The sequence below is a fragment of the Cherax quadricarinatus genome, chromosome 10 (genome assembly GCF_038502225.1).
Source record: "Cherax quadricarinatus isolate ZL_2023a chromosome 10, ASM3850222v1, whole genome shotgun sequence".
In the NCBI taxonomy this organism is placed as follows: domain Eukaryota; kingdom Metazoa; phylum Arthropoda; class Malacostraca; order Decapoda; family Parastacidae; genus Cherax; species Cherax quadricarinatus.
In genome coordinates, this window is record NC_091301.1 from 15402216 (window position 1) to 15416590 (window position 14375).

Below are 14375 nucleotides of genomic sequence, written 5' to 3' on the forward strand. Positions count from 1 at the left end.
TATCATACACAGCAACATATGTTTAGAGAACCTGGGATAATACAAAAAAATCAGAGTTACTTATTTCCATTGGGGTCCTTTTAATTCCTTATTATTATACTATAAATGAGATATACTAAGAATAAGGTAAAATGAGTTATTTATATTTATATGTGTGTTAGCTAAAAAAAAATTAAAAAACATTCTCCTCTCTTTCTGTCGCTACATTCATTAGGTAGCTTTTGGTTTTCTTCTTGAACTGGTTCATGCTATGACTGGCTGTGACATGTGCAGGCAGTCTGTTCCATTCCTTACTTCTGTACAATAAAAGGTGTTTGAAGCCTGGCCACTAACTGTGGGTACTACAATGTTGTACTATCTCCCCCTAGAACTATGATTGCTTTACCTGGAGTTTACCTGGAGAGAGTTCCGGGGGTCAACGTCCCCGCGGCACGGTCTGTGACCAGGCTTCCTGGTGGATCAGAGCCTGATCAACCAGGCTGTTACTGCTGGCTGCACGCAAACCAACGTACGAGCCACAGCCCGGCTAGTCAGGAGCTGACTTTAGGTGCTTGTCCAGTGCCAGCTTGAAGACTGCCAGGGGTCTGTTGGTAATCCCCCTTATGTATGCTGGGAGGCAGTTGAACAGTCTCGGGCCCCTGACACTTATTGTATGGTCTCTTAACGTGCTAGTGACACCCCTGCTTTTCATTGGGGGGATGTTGCATCGTCTGCCAAGTCTTTTGCTTTCGTAGTGAGTGATTTTCGTGTGCAAGTTCGGTACTAGTCCCTCTAGGATTTTCCAGGTGTATATAATCATGTATCTCTCCCGCCTGCGTTCCAGGGAATACAGGTTTAGAAACCTCAAGCGCTCCCAGTAATTGAGGTGTTTTATCTCCGTTATGCGCGCCGTGAAGGTTCTCTGTACATTTTCTAGGTCAGCAATTTCACCTGCCTTGAAAGGTGCTGTTAGTGTGCAGCAATATTCCAGCCTAGATAGAACAATTGACCTGTTCTCAGCCTTGACAAAATTGGCAGCAAGATATTCTGGACACTGAGCAGTTTTATGAACTTGATTTAACTTCAGTTGTTTTATTCTGTCTTCAACATTCATTATTTTGAACTCATAAAATGCAAGGGGTGACATAAGGAGAGCTGCAATGACCTAAAGACTTGCAGTGCTACAGCGTGATGTTAGTGATATAAGACACGTGTGGTTGACGTCTAGTGGCAGTAACCATTGTCTGGATGTTGGTCTTCATAAGTTAATGACCCGCTCAGAGGCGCCTGGAAGGAGTCATTGTAGAGAGGAATGTTCAGACTATCTTTGTAGGAAAGATTTCCGTTTCTGATAAGTGGGATCAACTTGGTTATCCTTCTCTGTGTGTTCTCCAGCTACGCAGACTGTTAAAACCAGTTTTTTTTACTTGAGTCTCCAACCCATTTATCCAATCTGAGTTCCATCTGAGTTACAGTAACCTTTTATTATTACTGATTATGACCAACAAATGATGATCGAAGGCGATGTGAAGACTCGGAGATTAAACTGGCCAGCCGTTGCATCACCGCAGATACATGTGTAAACGGTAAGGATAAGGGAACTAGTCAAAGAACTGTCATACCGTGATTATTACAATCACAGCTAAGCGCCAAACCCATATGGGGTTTACCACCGTGAATACCAGGGAGCCAAAGGGATTGCTCAGGAAGATATTAGGAAAAGCCAATACGAAATCCCCAGCATGTGGTGCTTTCACTGTAAGGCGAACATTTTCCTCCCGAGAGACATTTTCAAGCACTGCCGCGTAATATGCTTTTTCATTACACAAACAATCCCACTAGGATAGTCCCAGTCTTCAGACGTAGCTGATGTATAGGGCAATGATGAGATAGTAGTCCCTTGACCTTAATCTTGCAAATTATGTGGACGAGTTATAAATAGACCCCTGGCTGTCTTCAAGCTGGCACTGGACAAGCACCTAAAGTCGGTACCTGACCCGCCGGGCTGTGGTTCGTACGTTGGATTGCGTGCAGCCAGCAGTAACAGCCTGGTTGATCTGGCCCTGATCCACCATGAGGCCTGGTCACAGACCGGGCCGCGGGGGCGCTGACCCCCGGAACTCTCTCCAGGTAAACTCCAGAAGATCTAAAAAGACAATTTTAAAACGCATTTTGGGCAGCTGTTACACATAGCAGTCTTGGCTCTGTTCCAGGAATATTAATAAATACACTATTGCTCTTAGAAATATTAGCCTCTGCACAAGCATGAATCCAAAGCTAATAGTTTAGTTTAATTTAATATGATTATTATGCACCCCATACCCATCTTGTGGGCGGGAGTCAAAAGATTACAGAGGTACATAATGGGTCCAGGGACTGGACTCCAAAGTTTTGATAGCTGAACTAGTTACAAAGGAAATGAACTCCAGGTAGATCTGGTCACAATCATGACAAGTGCCCGTGACAGCTACTTACCTTGGTGGCACGTGAAGAACTTCCTGGTGAAGGTGCTTCAGAGACGAGGTCAGGTGAAGGACTGACTGTACGAGGTGTATCCACTCAAAGAGTAACATCATACACAGTATTATAAATTTACTTTGGGCTTACTCAATAGCCCTTAACTTCAATAATAACAATAACTGAGACTATAGTCAGAATGTCTACCCCCCCTAACTAGGAGAACGCTAGCTATACTGTAAGGAGATGCACGCTACTTCAACATCAACTGTACAGTCAGAGAACACCATCTACCTGCTGGAACGGTCATCAATTCCTTGTTATTTTACCCGAATACAAAATACTAGGCAGAAACCTCACAAAACAAAATATAAAGAGAAGTGCAGACGTACATCATCTTACATCATTCCTCAGACTGAAGACAACCTGACTTGCACATCAGGAAATAACCAATAACGTAATCCTAATACTACTACCAGTTCTACTAAAACTACACTACTACTATTATTACTTGTAATACTACCACTATCATCACTACTATTTCCTTCTTCCCAACCTGTTCTCTGGTCTTTCATTTACCATGCACCCCTTGACCAACCTGTGGGAGGTATTCTCGACTGTTTCTCGTTCAGTCGGTTAACTAGATAGTGACATTGGTCGGACCGAAATGTTGTCATAAGTATCACCTTTTAAGAATGGGTTATTTGTGAACAGAACCAATAAACTGTGTAGAGGACGATTTTTATTGTCAGAATTAGGCGTATTATATTGTTCGGCTACCTTAATCTATAAAACAGTTTACAATATTAGAAAAAGAGCCACCTTAGCTTACCTGACCTTCAGACACTAAGTGTGGATGCTTATTTAATGGTTTTACTGCATTTGTTTAAGTTCAACTTTAATCCTTCCCCCAGCATACATAAAGGGGATTACCAATAGACCTCTAGTTGTCTTCAAGAGGGGGGCTGCACAGGCGCCTCAAGTCAGTACCTAACTAACCAGGCTGTGGTTTGTACGTCGGTTTGATTGCGGCCAGCAGTAACAGCCTAGTTGATCAGGCCCTGATCTCCACCGTGAGGCCTGGTCATGGTTCGGGTTGCGGGGCATTAACCCTCGGAACATCCTGCTGGTATACTCCAGGTTATCTGTTTCACATGAGCACTACCACCATCACACAGGACAACGCATTTGTCATAGGACAATCTTAGGACATTCAGCACTCGACAAAGTCACTTCACACAACTATATTTGATTAATAACAACGTTATATCACAAGGAAGGAATAGTTATTTGTATAAAAGCAGGGACATGATAGAACCACAATGCACATTCAACACGATTGCGAAGATACAATGCTGGTGTTATCAGTCACTGGGGTCAATAAACTGTTTATTAGTTCCATCCTCACTATGCAGTATAATCAAGTAGGCCGCTCCCAGGAAGTGATGTTGTACCCGGCACTAGGATTGACGAAGAAAAGGAATCTTTCAGCCTGCAGGGTTGCTGAGTGCTGAGGGTACAGGTTCAGTAATCGTGCTGAGGCCATGATGAAGGTCCGGTCTACTTCAGTGTTGTACTTAACCAACAGACACTAGGTGAGAGATAGGGGTCAGGTCAGCAATAAATCACTCACTACTCTAACATTCTCATCACTACTTTTCTCTACTCTCCTCCAGACTATATAGAGTAATGTGTAGATAAATGAAGCTGAAAGGAACAATTGTTTGCCAGCAAAACTTTCGGAGTTAGGAATGAAAACATTTGTGTGTTAATATGTTGAAAGAATAAGAGTGAGAGAGAAATATGCTATCTACATAGGCAACACATAATTCTACACAGATCTTCTACTATAATTACACTTACCGAAATTTTGAGTCTCTGCAGAGTATCGAGGATCTTGTATTCCCCTCCGGCAGTGTCCAGCACCAATAAGTCGATGGGCCGCTGGTGACCAAACGCCGCCCACACTAGGGCTTCGAGGGTGTAGCACTGCACGGGCGTGGCCAGGGACCCTTGTTGGTCCTGCTCCACGCCCAAACATACAAATGAGATCATGAAAAGTTTGCATTTTAATAGTATTTTCAGGCTCCGGTACAAAACGCACACGAGTCAGAATAACATGGGATGGGTAAACTAAAAAAAATGTACCAAAAAGATGCTAGCAAGTTTTTGTACATTGAGTGGCAGGCTGGTGGAAAGGACTCCAACAGAACATAAACTATGATATAAACAAGGAAAAGAGTACCGTAATCATCAGGGAACTTAAGGATTAAAGACGTGGCACTCAAAGACACACGTTTCTGCTTCTGAAATAACATACAGGTAGTCAGACGACGTCAGGAGAACAGGTGATGAGCACTGACCTCCTGGGTTACGTAGGCCATGAGGGTAGACCTCGAGAGTGCCATGTTCCTGTAGTGGTCTGAGAGGTCCTCAGTTTTGCCTGGTGACCACAGCACATCCTGCCCCGGAGCACATGTTTGGCGGGTCAGGTGAGTAGCGGTAGGTATTGAGATAAATGGAAAGGAGTTTTATATGTAGGAAATGAGGCGGGTGCCTGAAGGCCTATCGAGTGTTACATAGGTGGAGACAAAACTCTGAAAAATGTTACATGTTCCTATAATATTATTTAGCAATTTTTAGAGGCAGGTGTAGGAAAGGCCCAGTAAATGTGGGCCGAGTGTGAGAAAGCTTTGGCACCATCCACATAACCACTACCACCATCATTATTATCACCATCACTAGTAAGTGTATGTAAATACACTGAAGGTGGATACAAAAACAAGCTGGAGCTGACCTGTTTGTTATGGCTGTAGTCTGAGACACAGACTCGGGCACTCACAGCCTTCCTGCGACGCCGGAGGTGAGTGTAGGCCTCTAGCCTAGGCTCAACCAGAAGACCCCACCACTTACGTCGGTATTCGAGCCAAGCTGTGTGAGACATGAAGACACCAGAACCTGCTCCCACCTCCACGAACACTCCTCTCTTCTGTGTGGGGGTGAGTGGGATTATCTGGTATACATGAGAGTGAGTGGGATTATCTGGTATACATGAGAGTGAGTGGGGTTATCTGGTATACATGAGAGTGAGTGGGGTTATCTGGTATACATGAGAGTGAGTGGGGTTATCTGGTATACATGAGAGTGAGTGGGATTATCTGGTATACATGAGAGTGAGTGGGGTTATCTGGTATACATGAGTGAGTGGGATTATCTGGTATACATGAGAGTGAGTGGGGTTATCTGGTATACATGAGTGAGTGGGATTATCTGGTATACATGAGAGTGAGTGGGGTTATCTGGTATACATAAGTGAGTAGGATTATCTGGTATACATGAGAGTGAGTGGGATTATCTGGTATACATGAGAGTGAGTGGGGTTATCTGGTATACATGAGAGTGAGTGGGGTTATCTGGTATACATGAGAATGAGTGGGGTTATCTAGTATCCATGAGAGTGAGTGGGGTTATCTGGTATACATGAGAGTGAGTGGGGTTATCTGGTATACATGAGAGTGAGTGGGGTTATCTGGTATACATGAGAGTGAATTGGGTTATCTAGTATCCATGAGAGTGAGTGGGGTTATCTGGTATACATGAGAGTGAGTGGGGTTATCTGGTATACATGAGAGTGAGTGGGGTTATCTGGTATACATGAGAGTGAGTGGGGTTATCTGGTATACATGAGAATGAGTGGGATTATCTGGTATACATGAGAGTGAGTGGGGTTATCTGGTATACATGAGTGAGTGGGGTTATCTGGTACACATGAGAGTGAGTGGGGTTATCTGGTACACATGAGAGTGAGTGGGGTTATCTGGTACACATGAGAGTGAGTGGGGTTATCTGGTACACATGAGAGTGAGTGGGGTTATCTGGTATACATGAGAGTGAGTGGGGTTATCTGGTATACATGAGTGAGTGGGGTTATCTGGTACACATGAGAGTGAGTGGGGTTATCTGGTACACATGAGAGTGAGTGGGGTTATCTGGTATACATGAGAGTGAGTGGGGTTATCTGGTACACATGAGAGTGAGTGGGGTTATCTGGTACACATGAGAGTGAGTGGGGTTATCTGGTATACATGAGAGTGAGTGGGGTTATCTGGTATACATGAGAGTGAGTGGGGTTATCTGGTACACATGAGAGTGAGTGGGGTTATCTGGTACACATGAGAGTGAGTGGGGTTATCTGGTATACATGAGAGTGAGTGGGGTTATCTGGTACACATGAGAGTGAGTGGGGTTATCTGGTATACATGAGAGTGAGTGGGGTTATCTGGTACACATGAGAGTGAGTGGGGTTATCTGGTACACATGAGAGTGAGTGGGGTTATCTGGTATACATGAGAGTGAGTGGGGTTATCTGGTACACATGAGAGTGAGTGGGGTTATCTGGTACACATGAGAGTGAGTGGGGTTATCTGGTACACATGAGAGTGAGTGGGGTTATCTGGTACACATGAGAGTGAGTGGGGTTATCTGGTACACATGAGAGTGAGTGGGGTTATCTGGTACACATGAGAGTGAGTGGGGTTATCTGGTATACATGAGAGTGAGTGGGGTTATCTGGTACACATGAGAGTGAGTGGGGTTATCTGGTACACATGAGAGTGAGTGGGGTTATCTGGTACACATGAGAGTGAGTGGGGTTATCTGGTACACATGAGAGTGAGTGGGGTTATCTGGTACACATGAGAGTGAGTGGGGTTATCTGGTATACATGAGAGTGAGTGGGGTTATCTGGTACACATGAGAGTGAGTGGGGTTATCTGGTACACATGAGAGTGAGTGGGGTTATCTGGTACACATGAGAGTGAGTGGGGTTATCTGGTACACATGAGAGTGAGTGGGGTTATCTGGTATACATGAGAGTGAGTGGGGTTATCTGGTATACATGAGAGTGAGTGGGGTTATCTGGTACACATGAGAGTGAGTGGGGTTATCTGGTACACATGAGAGTGAGTGGGGTTATCTGGTACACATGAGAGTGAGTGGGGTTATCTGGTATACATGAGAGTGAGTGGGGTTATCTGGTATACATGAGAGTGAGTGGGGTTATCTGGTATACATGAGAGTGAGTGGGGTTATCTGGTATACATGAGAGTGAGTGGGGTTATCTGGTACACATGAGAGTGAGTGGGGTTATCTGGTACACATGAGAGTGAGTGGGGTTATCTGGTACACATGAGAGTGAGTGGGGTTATCTGGTACACATGAGAGTGAGTGGGGTTATCTGGTACACATGAGAGTGAGTGGGGTTATCTGGTACACATGAGAGTGAGTGGGGTTATCTGGTACACATGAGAGTGAGTGGGGTTATCTGGTACACATGAGAGTGAGTGGGGTTATCTGGTACACATGAGAGTGAGTGGGGTTATCTGGTACACATGAGAGTGAGTGGGGTTATCTGGTACACATGAGAGTGAGTGGGGTTATCTGGTACACATGAGAGTGAGTGGGGTTATCTGGTACACATGAGAGTGAGTGGGGTTATCTGGTACACATGAGAGTGAGTGGGGTTATCTGGTACACATGAGAGGGGATCCTGAGGTTTTTCAAAAATTTTAAGGAAATTTCATATTTAATATTTAATTAAATATACATCATATTTAATAAAATGTTGGTGTATGGAGTTGAGAGCTAGCTCTTGAGACTCTTCACTTGACCTACTATTTGAAGGTGTAACTTGGTGAGTGCCATCATGGGTTCTGTCATTATTATCTCTACTTCTGAATCAACTTAGCCTCCGCTACATCTCTTCATAAAGTATTCTATTTGTTCACTTCCCTCATTCGACTAATTTGAACTTGTCGTTTCAAGTTGTTTTCCCTCGTTCTGTTTTCTCCCATCTCAAATAGACTGTCCTTGTCAACTTTATACGTATCTATGAGGATCTTATGAGCTGTGACTATGTCTTATCCGTTCTATCCTCTTGCTTTTATTAATGTTAGTAAAATTACCGACAAAATGTTAGGTAAAAGGACACAAGTGCAACTAATGTGATATATCCTCTAGCATACCCAGCCTATCAGCTCTGGGACTGACCGTGTAACAAACCTATAGACTTTCTCAGCTCTGTATGCTTGACTGATTTGCGTCTATGCTGGTGTCGTGTCCTCCATTACTACTCTTATATTTGCCGTGTGCAGTGATTACAATGTCTCCATGAAGATGATGTTGTTCTGGCTGTGTGGGCTTCAGTTAAAACGTTTGATGCAATATCCACCCCTAGGTGTTTTTTCTATTTCTGATTATTGGTTTACCTCCCTCTCAGGTATCTTGTGCATCAAGATTGTATGTTCTTTGAATCGCTCCTGCAGCGTCTCTCCTCAGCCTCAAACCCAGCCAATGAGTGTTCCACCCAAGTGTCCATCAAACCCTTAATGTCTAGGATTTCAAAGGGGACATGTATAAGAAAAATACCATACCTCCGTCACCTACTTTGTGAGCAAACACCTGGCGGATGGCACCCTCAGCGACCATCCACGTTCTGACGTTGAACCAAGGAGGGTCGTCCACCTCCTGCGGGGTGATGGGCTCTGCTACCTGCTTCTGTGGTGGGTCCAATACCTGCCGCCGGATGTGGCGCAGCATCACCTGACTCTCAGGTGCCACGCATCCCTCCCACACCATCTGGACGCACTCTGAGGAGAGGAGGAGACTGCGTGGTTGCGCGGAAAGAGTAAAAGGAAGGGTACGTCCTTGAGCTTGGAGGATGAGTCCACCTTACCTAATTGCAATTCACATGTGTCCTACACATCTGAGAGTCCCATCTGTCTTACACACTCGGGATGCTATAAAAGAAACGTGTAATTGCATCCGAATGCACTGTGAGAGTATCTCTTTATTTTGTCTTCTGATCCTCTCTACTCAGTATTCGATTAACAGTCTAAACAGGACTGACCTCAAATTTGGCTACATCAGTATCTTCTTCACACACCTGACTCGCAGTACAATGGAAGCAGCAGTGTGGAGTGCAGTGACAGGCTTACAAGGTACATGGTACCCAGGCCGCCCACACCCGCAGCCCACAGCGCCCTTAACAGCCGCCCACCCCTCACTCTTCGAAAAGATATCATCGACAGGTTCATAATAACAGACGAGGGATGAAAGCAAATAATAATAGTCCAAACACTATTGCTGGAACAATTCTCAAAGCGCTCTTAATACAAGGTAATTTACATGAAGGAGAGGCGGTGAGCTAGAGGACACAGTGCTAACGTGGTCCAGCACTGGCAAAGTTTACCTTCCTGATAGACTATGGTCTTGTCTCCTATTTTTCACAGGAGGATGGTTCTGTAACTAAGGAAGCCTCCACCTCAATACTCACAGGTGGGGGCAAAGCTTCACAGTGAGAGATTCAATAATAAAACGATAAAGAGCCAACGCGAGAGACTGATACAGACTCCTTCAAGGAAAGAACCTGCTTCCCAGAACTCCCTTTCCTCAAACGTAGGAGGAAACTCTTATAATAATTACCACTCACGGTGACAACCTCGGGAAATTTCCGAGAATAAACCTGAATAATATTGGTTTAATGGAATGACTTAAAAACTACTTTCATATGTATAAAGTCTTATAGTAATTTTTTTTAATAAATTTTAGTACAACCGCACTGTGTTGTTATTCAACAGGTGGGTGGTCAGTGACGAGCCCAAGAGGCTATCCTACACGCTCATATTCCCTGTGATAGTAACTCCAGCTCTGCTGGAACGAAACCTTTGAATTAGGATGATGTAACTACTGAAGCCTTAGTGGAATACTTGACGGTATCCTCATTGACCTGCAGTCTCCCAACTCAGGCTGACACTGTTCATGTCTCCCAGCTCAGGCTGACACTGTTCATGTCTCCCAACTCAGGCTGACACTGTTCATGTCTCCCAGCTCAGGCTGACACTGTTCATGTCTCCCAACTCAGGCTGACACTGTTCATGTCTCCCAGCTCAGGCTGACACTGTTCATGTCTCCCAGCTTAGGCTGACACTGTTCATGTCTCCCAGCTCAGGATGACACTGTTCATGTCTCCCAGCTCAGGCTGACACTGTTCATGTCTCCCAGCTTAGGCTGACACTGTTCATGTCTCCCAGCTCAGGCTGACACTGTTCATGTCTCCCAGCTCAGGCTGACACTGTTCATGTCTCCCAGCTTAGGCTGACACTGTTCATGTCTCCCAGCTCAGGCTGACACTGTTCATGTCTCCCAGCTCAGGCTGACACTGTTCATGTCTCCCAGCTCAGGCTGACACTGTTCATGTCTCCCAGCTCAGGCTGACACTGTTCATGTCTCCCAGCTCAGGCTGACACTGTTCATGTCTCCCAGCTCAGGCTGACACTGTTCATGTCTCCTAGCTCAGGCTGACACTGTTCATGTCTCCCAGCTCAGGCTGACACTGTTCATGTCTCCCAGCTCAGGCTGACACTGTTCATGTCTCCCAGCTCAGGCTGACACTGTTCATGTCTCCCAGCTCAGGCTGACACTGTTCATGTCTCCCAGCTCAGGCTGACACTGTTCATGTCTCCCAGCTCAGGCTGACACTGTTCATGTCTCCCAGCTCAGGCTGACAATAGTTGATTTATGAAAGTCATTCAACGTGATGGAATATAAGAGGAAGCATCGGTAGGTTTTGTGACTGTGTACATCCGCAGTGCGCTCTTACTACACTATGATTCATAGTGTAGCAGCACACTGCTGATGTACACAATGTAGAGTGTGTACATCCGCAGTGCGCTCTTACTTCACTATGATTCATAGTGTAGCAGTACACTGCTGATGTACACAATGTGAGTGTGTACATCCGCAGTGCGCTCTTACTTCACTATGATTCATAGTGTAGCAGCACACTGCTGATGTACACAATGTAGAGTGTGTACATCCGCAGTGCGCTCTTACTTCACTATGATTCATAGTGTAGCAGCACACTGCTGATGTACAAAATGTATAACATAAAAAATAAAATCATGTGACCTTTTCCGAGGTTGTTGTGAGGCCGGGCAGGAAGGGGAGTTCCCCGTCTACCATACACCGGTCTGACCTTATTCAACGAAACTGTTGGTAGTGCCATGCTGTATCTGATTAGTGTGTGTGTACTCACCTGTTTGTGGTTGAAGGGGTCGAGTCCCAGCTCCTGACCCCGCCTCTTCGCTGATCGCTACAAGGTTCACTCTCTGCCTGTTCCAAGAGGCTTATCGTATATTGCACCTATTCTTAAAGCTATGTATGGATGTGTGTGTGTCTTTACCTATTTGTACTTGCGGGAGTAGGTTCTCAGCTCTTGGCCTTGCCTCTTAACTTGCAGCTCGCGCAATTTACTCGCTCTTAGCCTCGTGGGCCCTGTAACACCTATGCTGAAAACTCTGCATGGTTCCTGCCTCCACTACTTAGTCGTCAAGGTCATTTGACTTCCTGACCATTCTAAGGCTGGAGAAAATCTTCCTGGTATCCCTGTGACTTATCATGTGTAACGTCCAACTGTACCCTTGTGTACCTGTTCCCCGCCTCGCGAGCAGGCGAGAAACAGGTACTTAATTTACTTAAAGTTGTGTTTTTTTTACTACGAATATTTTGAAAAAAAAAAACACAACAAAAATTACGAAAAGTAATTTACATCAGTAAATAAATATTTTGTATGCCACTTTCATGTTTCCTCTGAGTCTTCTAATCTCTATTGTTCCTAGGCTCAGTTTATTTACTCTTCACGGTTCATTTCCCTTACCTCTGGTACTAGTCTCGTTGCTAATCTCTGCACTTTCTCTAGTTTCTAGGTAAGTTTTATCAGTCCTGGTTTCCCTTTTGGTGTTGGGAACTCCAAGATGGTCCTCGTGTACTATGTCGTATAAAGGGTCATAAATGTTCGTGGAGAGTCCTGAACGTTGATATTAGATTCACAAAATGAGCATTCAATGCAGAGATTATTCGGTTGATTTGTAGCTCAGGAGATATGCTGGCCACTATGTTCACCCCCTTAGATGTCCTTAAGTGAACTTGTAACTTCTGTCTCCCGATTCTATATAGGCAGGCCCCACTTATACAGCAGGTTAGGTTCTGGGTTACTGCTGTAAAGTGAAACAGCCTTTTTTCACTTTCAAATGCATATAAAAACCTGATAACATGTTTAAACTATCATGTATTAAGTGAGCAACAGTAAAAGGACACAAGTGCAACTAATGTGACATTTTTATTGTGGCAACGTTTCGCTCTCCAGGAGCTTTGTCAAGCCGTTACAAACAGTACATGGACACAGAGGGTATATATAGGCTCAGAGTGAGGTGCAATACTAGTGGTAGTAGTAGTAGTGAGATAAGTTGTAGTAGTAGTAGTAGTCGAAGTAATACAATATGTTAGAACAATTAACTCGCACAAGAGTAAAAGGATATAAAAGCTATAACTTGGGTAACATAAAAATAGGTTAGACAAATATTTCTGTTGGAGGCTGGATAGAGAAGGTCTGTTTCAATGTAATGTTCTCTGTGTACTAAAAATGTCACATTAGTTGCACTTGTGTCCTTTTACTTTACATATCGTCGGTAATTTTGCCAACTTTATTACAATACATATACAGTACACGCATTAATTACTTTAAATATTTTCGGCCTAGACTTATAGCTTATAGTGTAGAACGTCTGAATAAATGAAGAATGGGTATAACTACTGAAAAACCGCTGTATTAGCGAAGCACCGTTAAGCAAAGTGCTGTAAAGTGGGGTCCCCTGTAATTTTCTGGTTTTCTTTCCCATTCTCCAATTTTTCATAACCTTGCATGTGCTAGGAATGAATTCCATTAGTCACTTGTCTGACCAGGTATATTGTAGCCTTTTTATTGTCATCAGTTTTTATTCAGGACTCTAAAGGCAGGTTAGTTCTGGGACGAACTATCCACGTATTTGATAGAGATCTATGTCAGAGGCTTACAACCAGCGGACAAAACCTTCTCTAATTTTAATGGTGTCCAGGACTGCAGTCTGCCAGCAAGGTTCTCTGCTTCACTAACTCCGTCTGCTGAGGTGACACCTGGGGACGTACAGCAGCAGGTTAAACACAGGCAGCAGCCAGGTACAAGCTGCGCCACCTGTCACTGTTATCACTGAGAAGCATCGTATGTGGACTCCCAAGGTGGTGCTCACACTATCAAGGTCAAGCAGTGTTCCTAGAGTGTGAGGCAGTGTTGCTAGGGTGTCAGTGTGTGAGGCAGTGTTGCTAGGGTGTCTGTGTGAGGCAGTGTTGCTAGGGTGTCAGTGTGTGAGGCAGTGTTGCTAGTGTGTCAGTGTGTGAGGCAGTGTTGCTAGGGTGTCAATGTGTGAGGCAGTGTTGCTAGGGTGTCTGTGTGAGGCAGTGTTGCTAGGGTGTCAGTGTGTGAGGCAGTGTTGCTAGTGTGTCAGTGTGTGAGGCAGTGTTGCTAGGGTGTCAATGTGTGAGGCTGTGTTGCTAGTGTGTGAGGCTGTGTTGCTAGTGTGTCAGTGTGTGAGGCAGTGTTGCTAGGGTGTCAATGTGTGAGGCAGTGTTGCTAGGGTGTCAATGTGTGAGGCAGTGTTGCTAGGGTGTCAATGTGTGAGGCAGTGTTGCTAGGGTGTCAATGTGTGAGGCAGTGTTGCTAGGGTGTCAATGTGTGAGGCAGTGTTGCTAGGGTGTCAGTGTGTGAGGCTGTGTTGCTAGTGTGTGAGGCTGTGTTGCTAGTGTGTGAGGCAATGATGCTAGTGTGTAAGGCACTGCTGCTAATGTGTGAGGCAGTGTTACTAGTGTGTGAGGCAGTGTTACTAGTGTGTGAGGCAGTGTTGCTAGTGTGTAAGGCAGTGTTGCTAGTGTGTGAGGCAGTGTTGCTAGTGTGTGAGGCAGTGATGCTAGTGTGTGAGGCAGTGTTGCTAGTGTGTGAGGCAGTGTTACTAGTGTGTGAGGCAGTGTTGCTAGTGTGTGAGGCAGTGTTACTAGTGTGTGAGGCAGTG

The 14375-nt window shown here is 44.8% G+C and overlaps 1 protein-coding gene across 2 annotated transcripts in view; it reads right to left on the reverse strand.

Moving 5' to 3' along the window:
- Window positions 1–3664: 3664 nt before the first annotated feature.
- The window catches only part of LOC128705234 (uncharacterized), a 61731-nt gene continuing 51020 nt past the window's right edge, over window positions 3665–14375 (reverse strand). The window contains exons 1-6 of one of the 2 annotated variants that reach the window (XM_070083841.1): window positions 9380–9919; window positions 8881–9083; window positions 5234–5425; window positions 4800–4898; window positions 4300–4458; window positions 3665–4027 (exon numbers count right to left, since the gene is read on the reverse strand). In XM_070083841.1, the coding sequence (XP_069939942.1) occupies window positions 3857–4027; window positions 4300–4458; window positions 4800–4898; window positions 5234–5425; window positions 8881–9083; window positions 9380–9530 (975 nt within the window). In that variant the 5' untranslated portion in view covers window positions 9531–9919 and the 3' untranslated portion in view covers window positions 3665–3856. Of the gene's footprint in view, window positions 4028–4299; window positions 4459–4799; window positions 4899–5233; window positions 5426–8880; window positions 9084–9379; window positions 9920–14375 lie in introns of those variants that run through there. The other variant, XM_070083843.1, reaches the window with a different exon arrangement.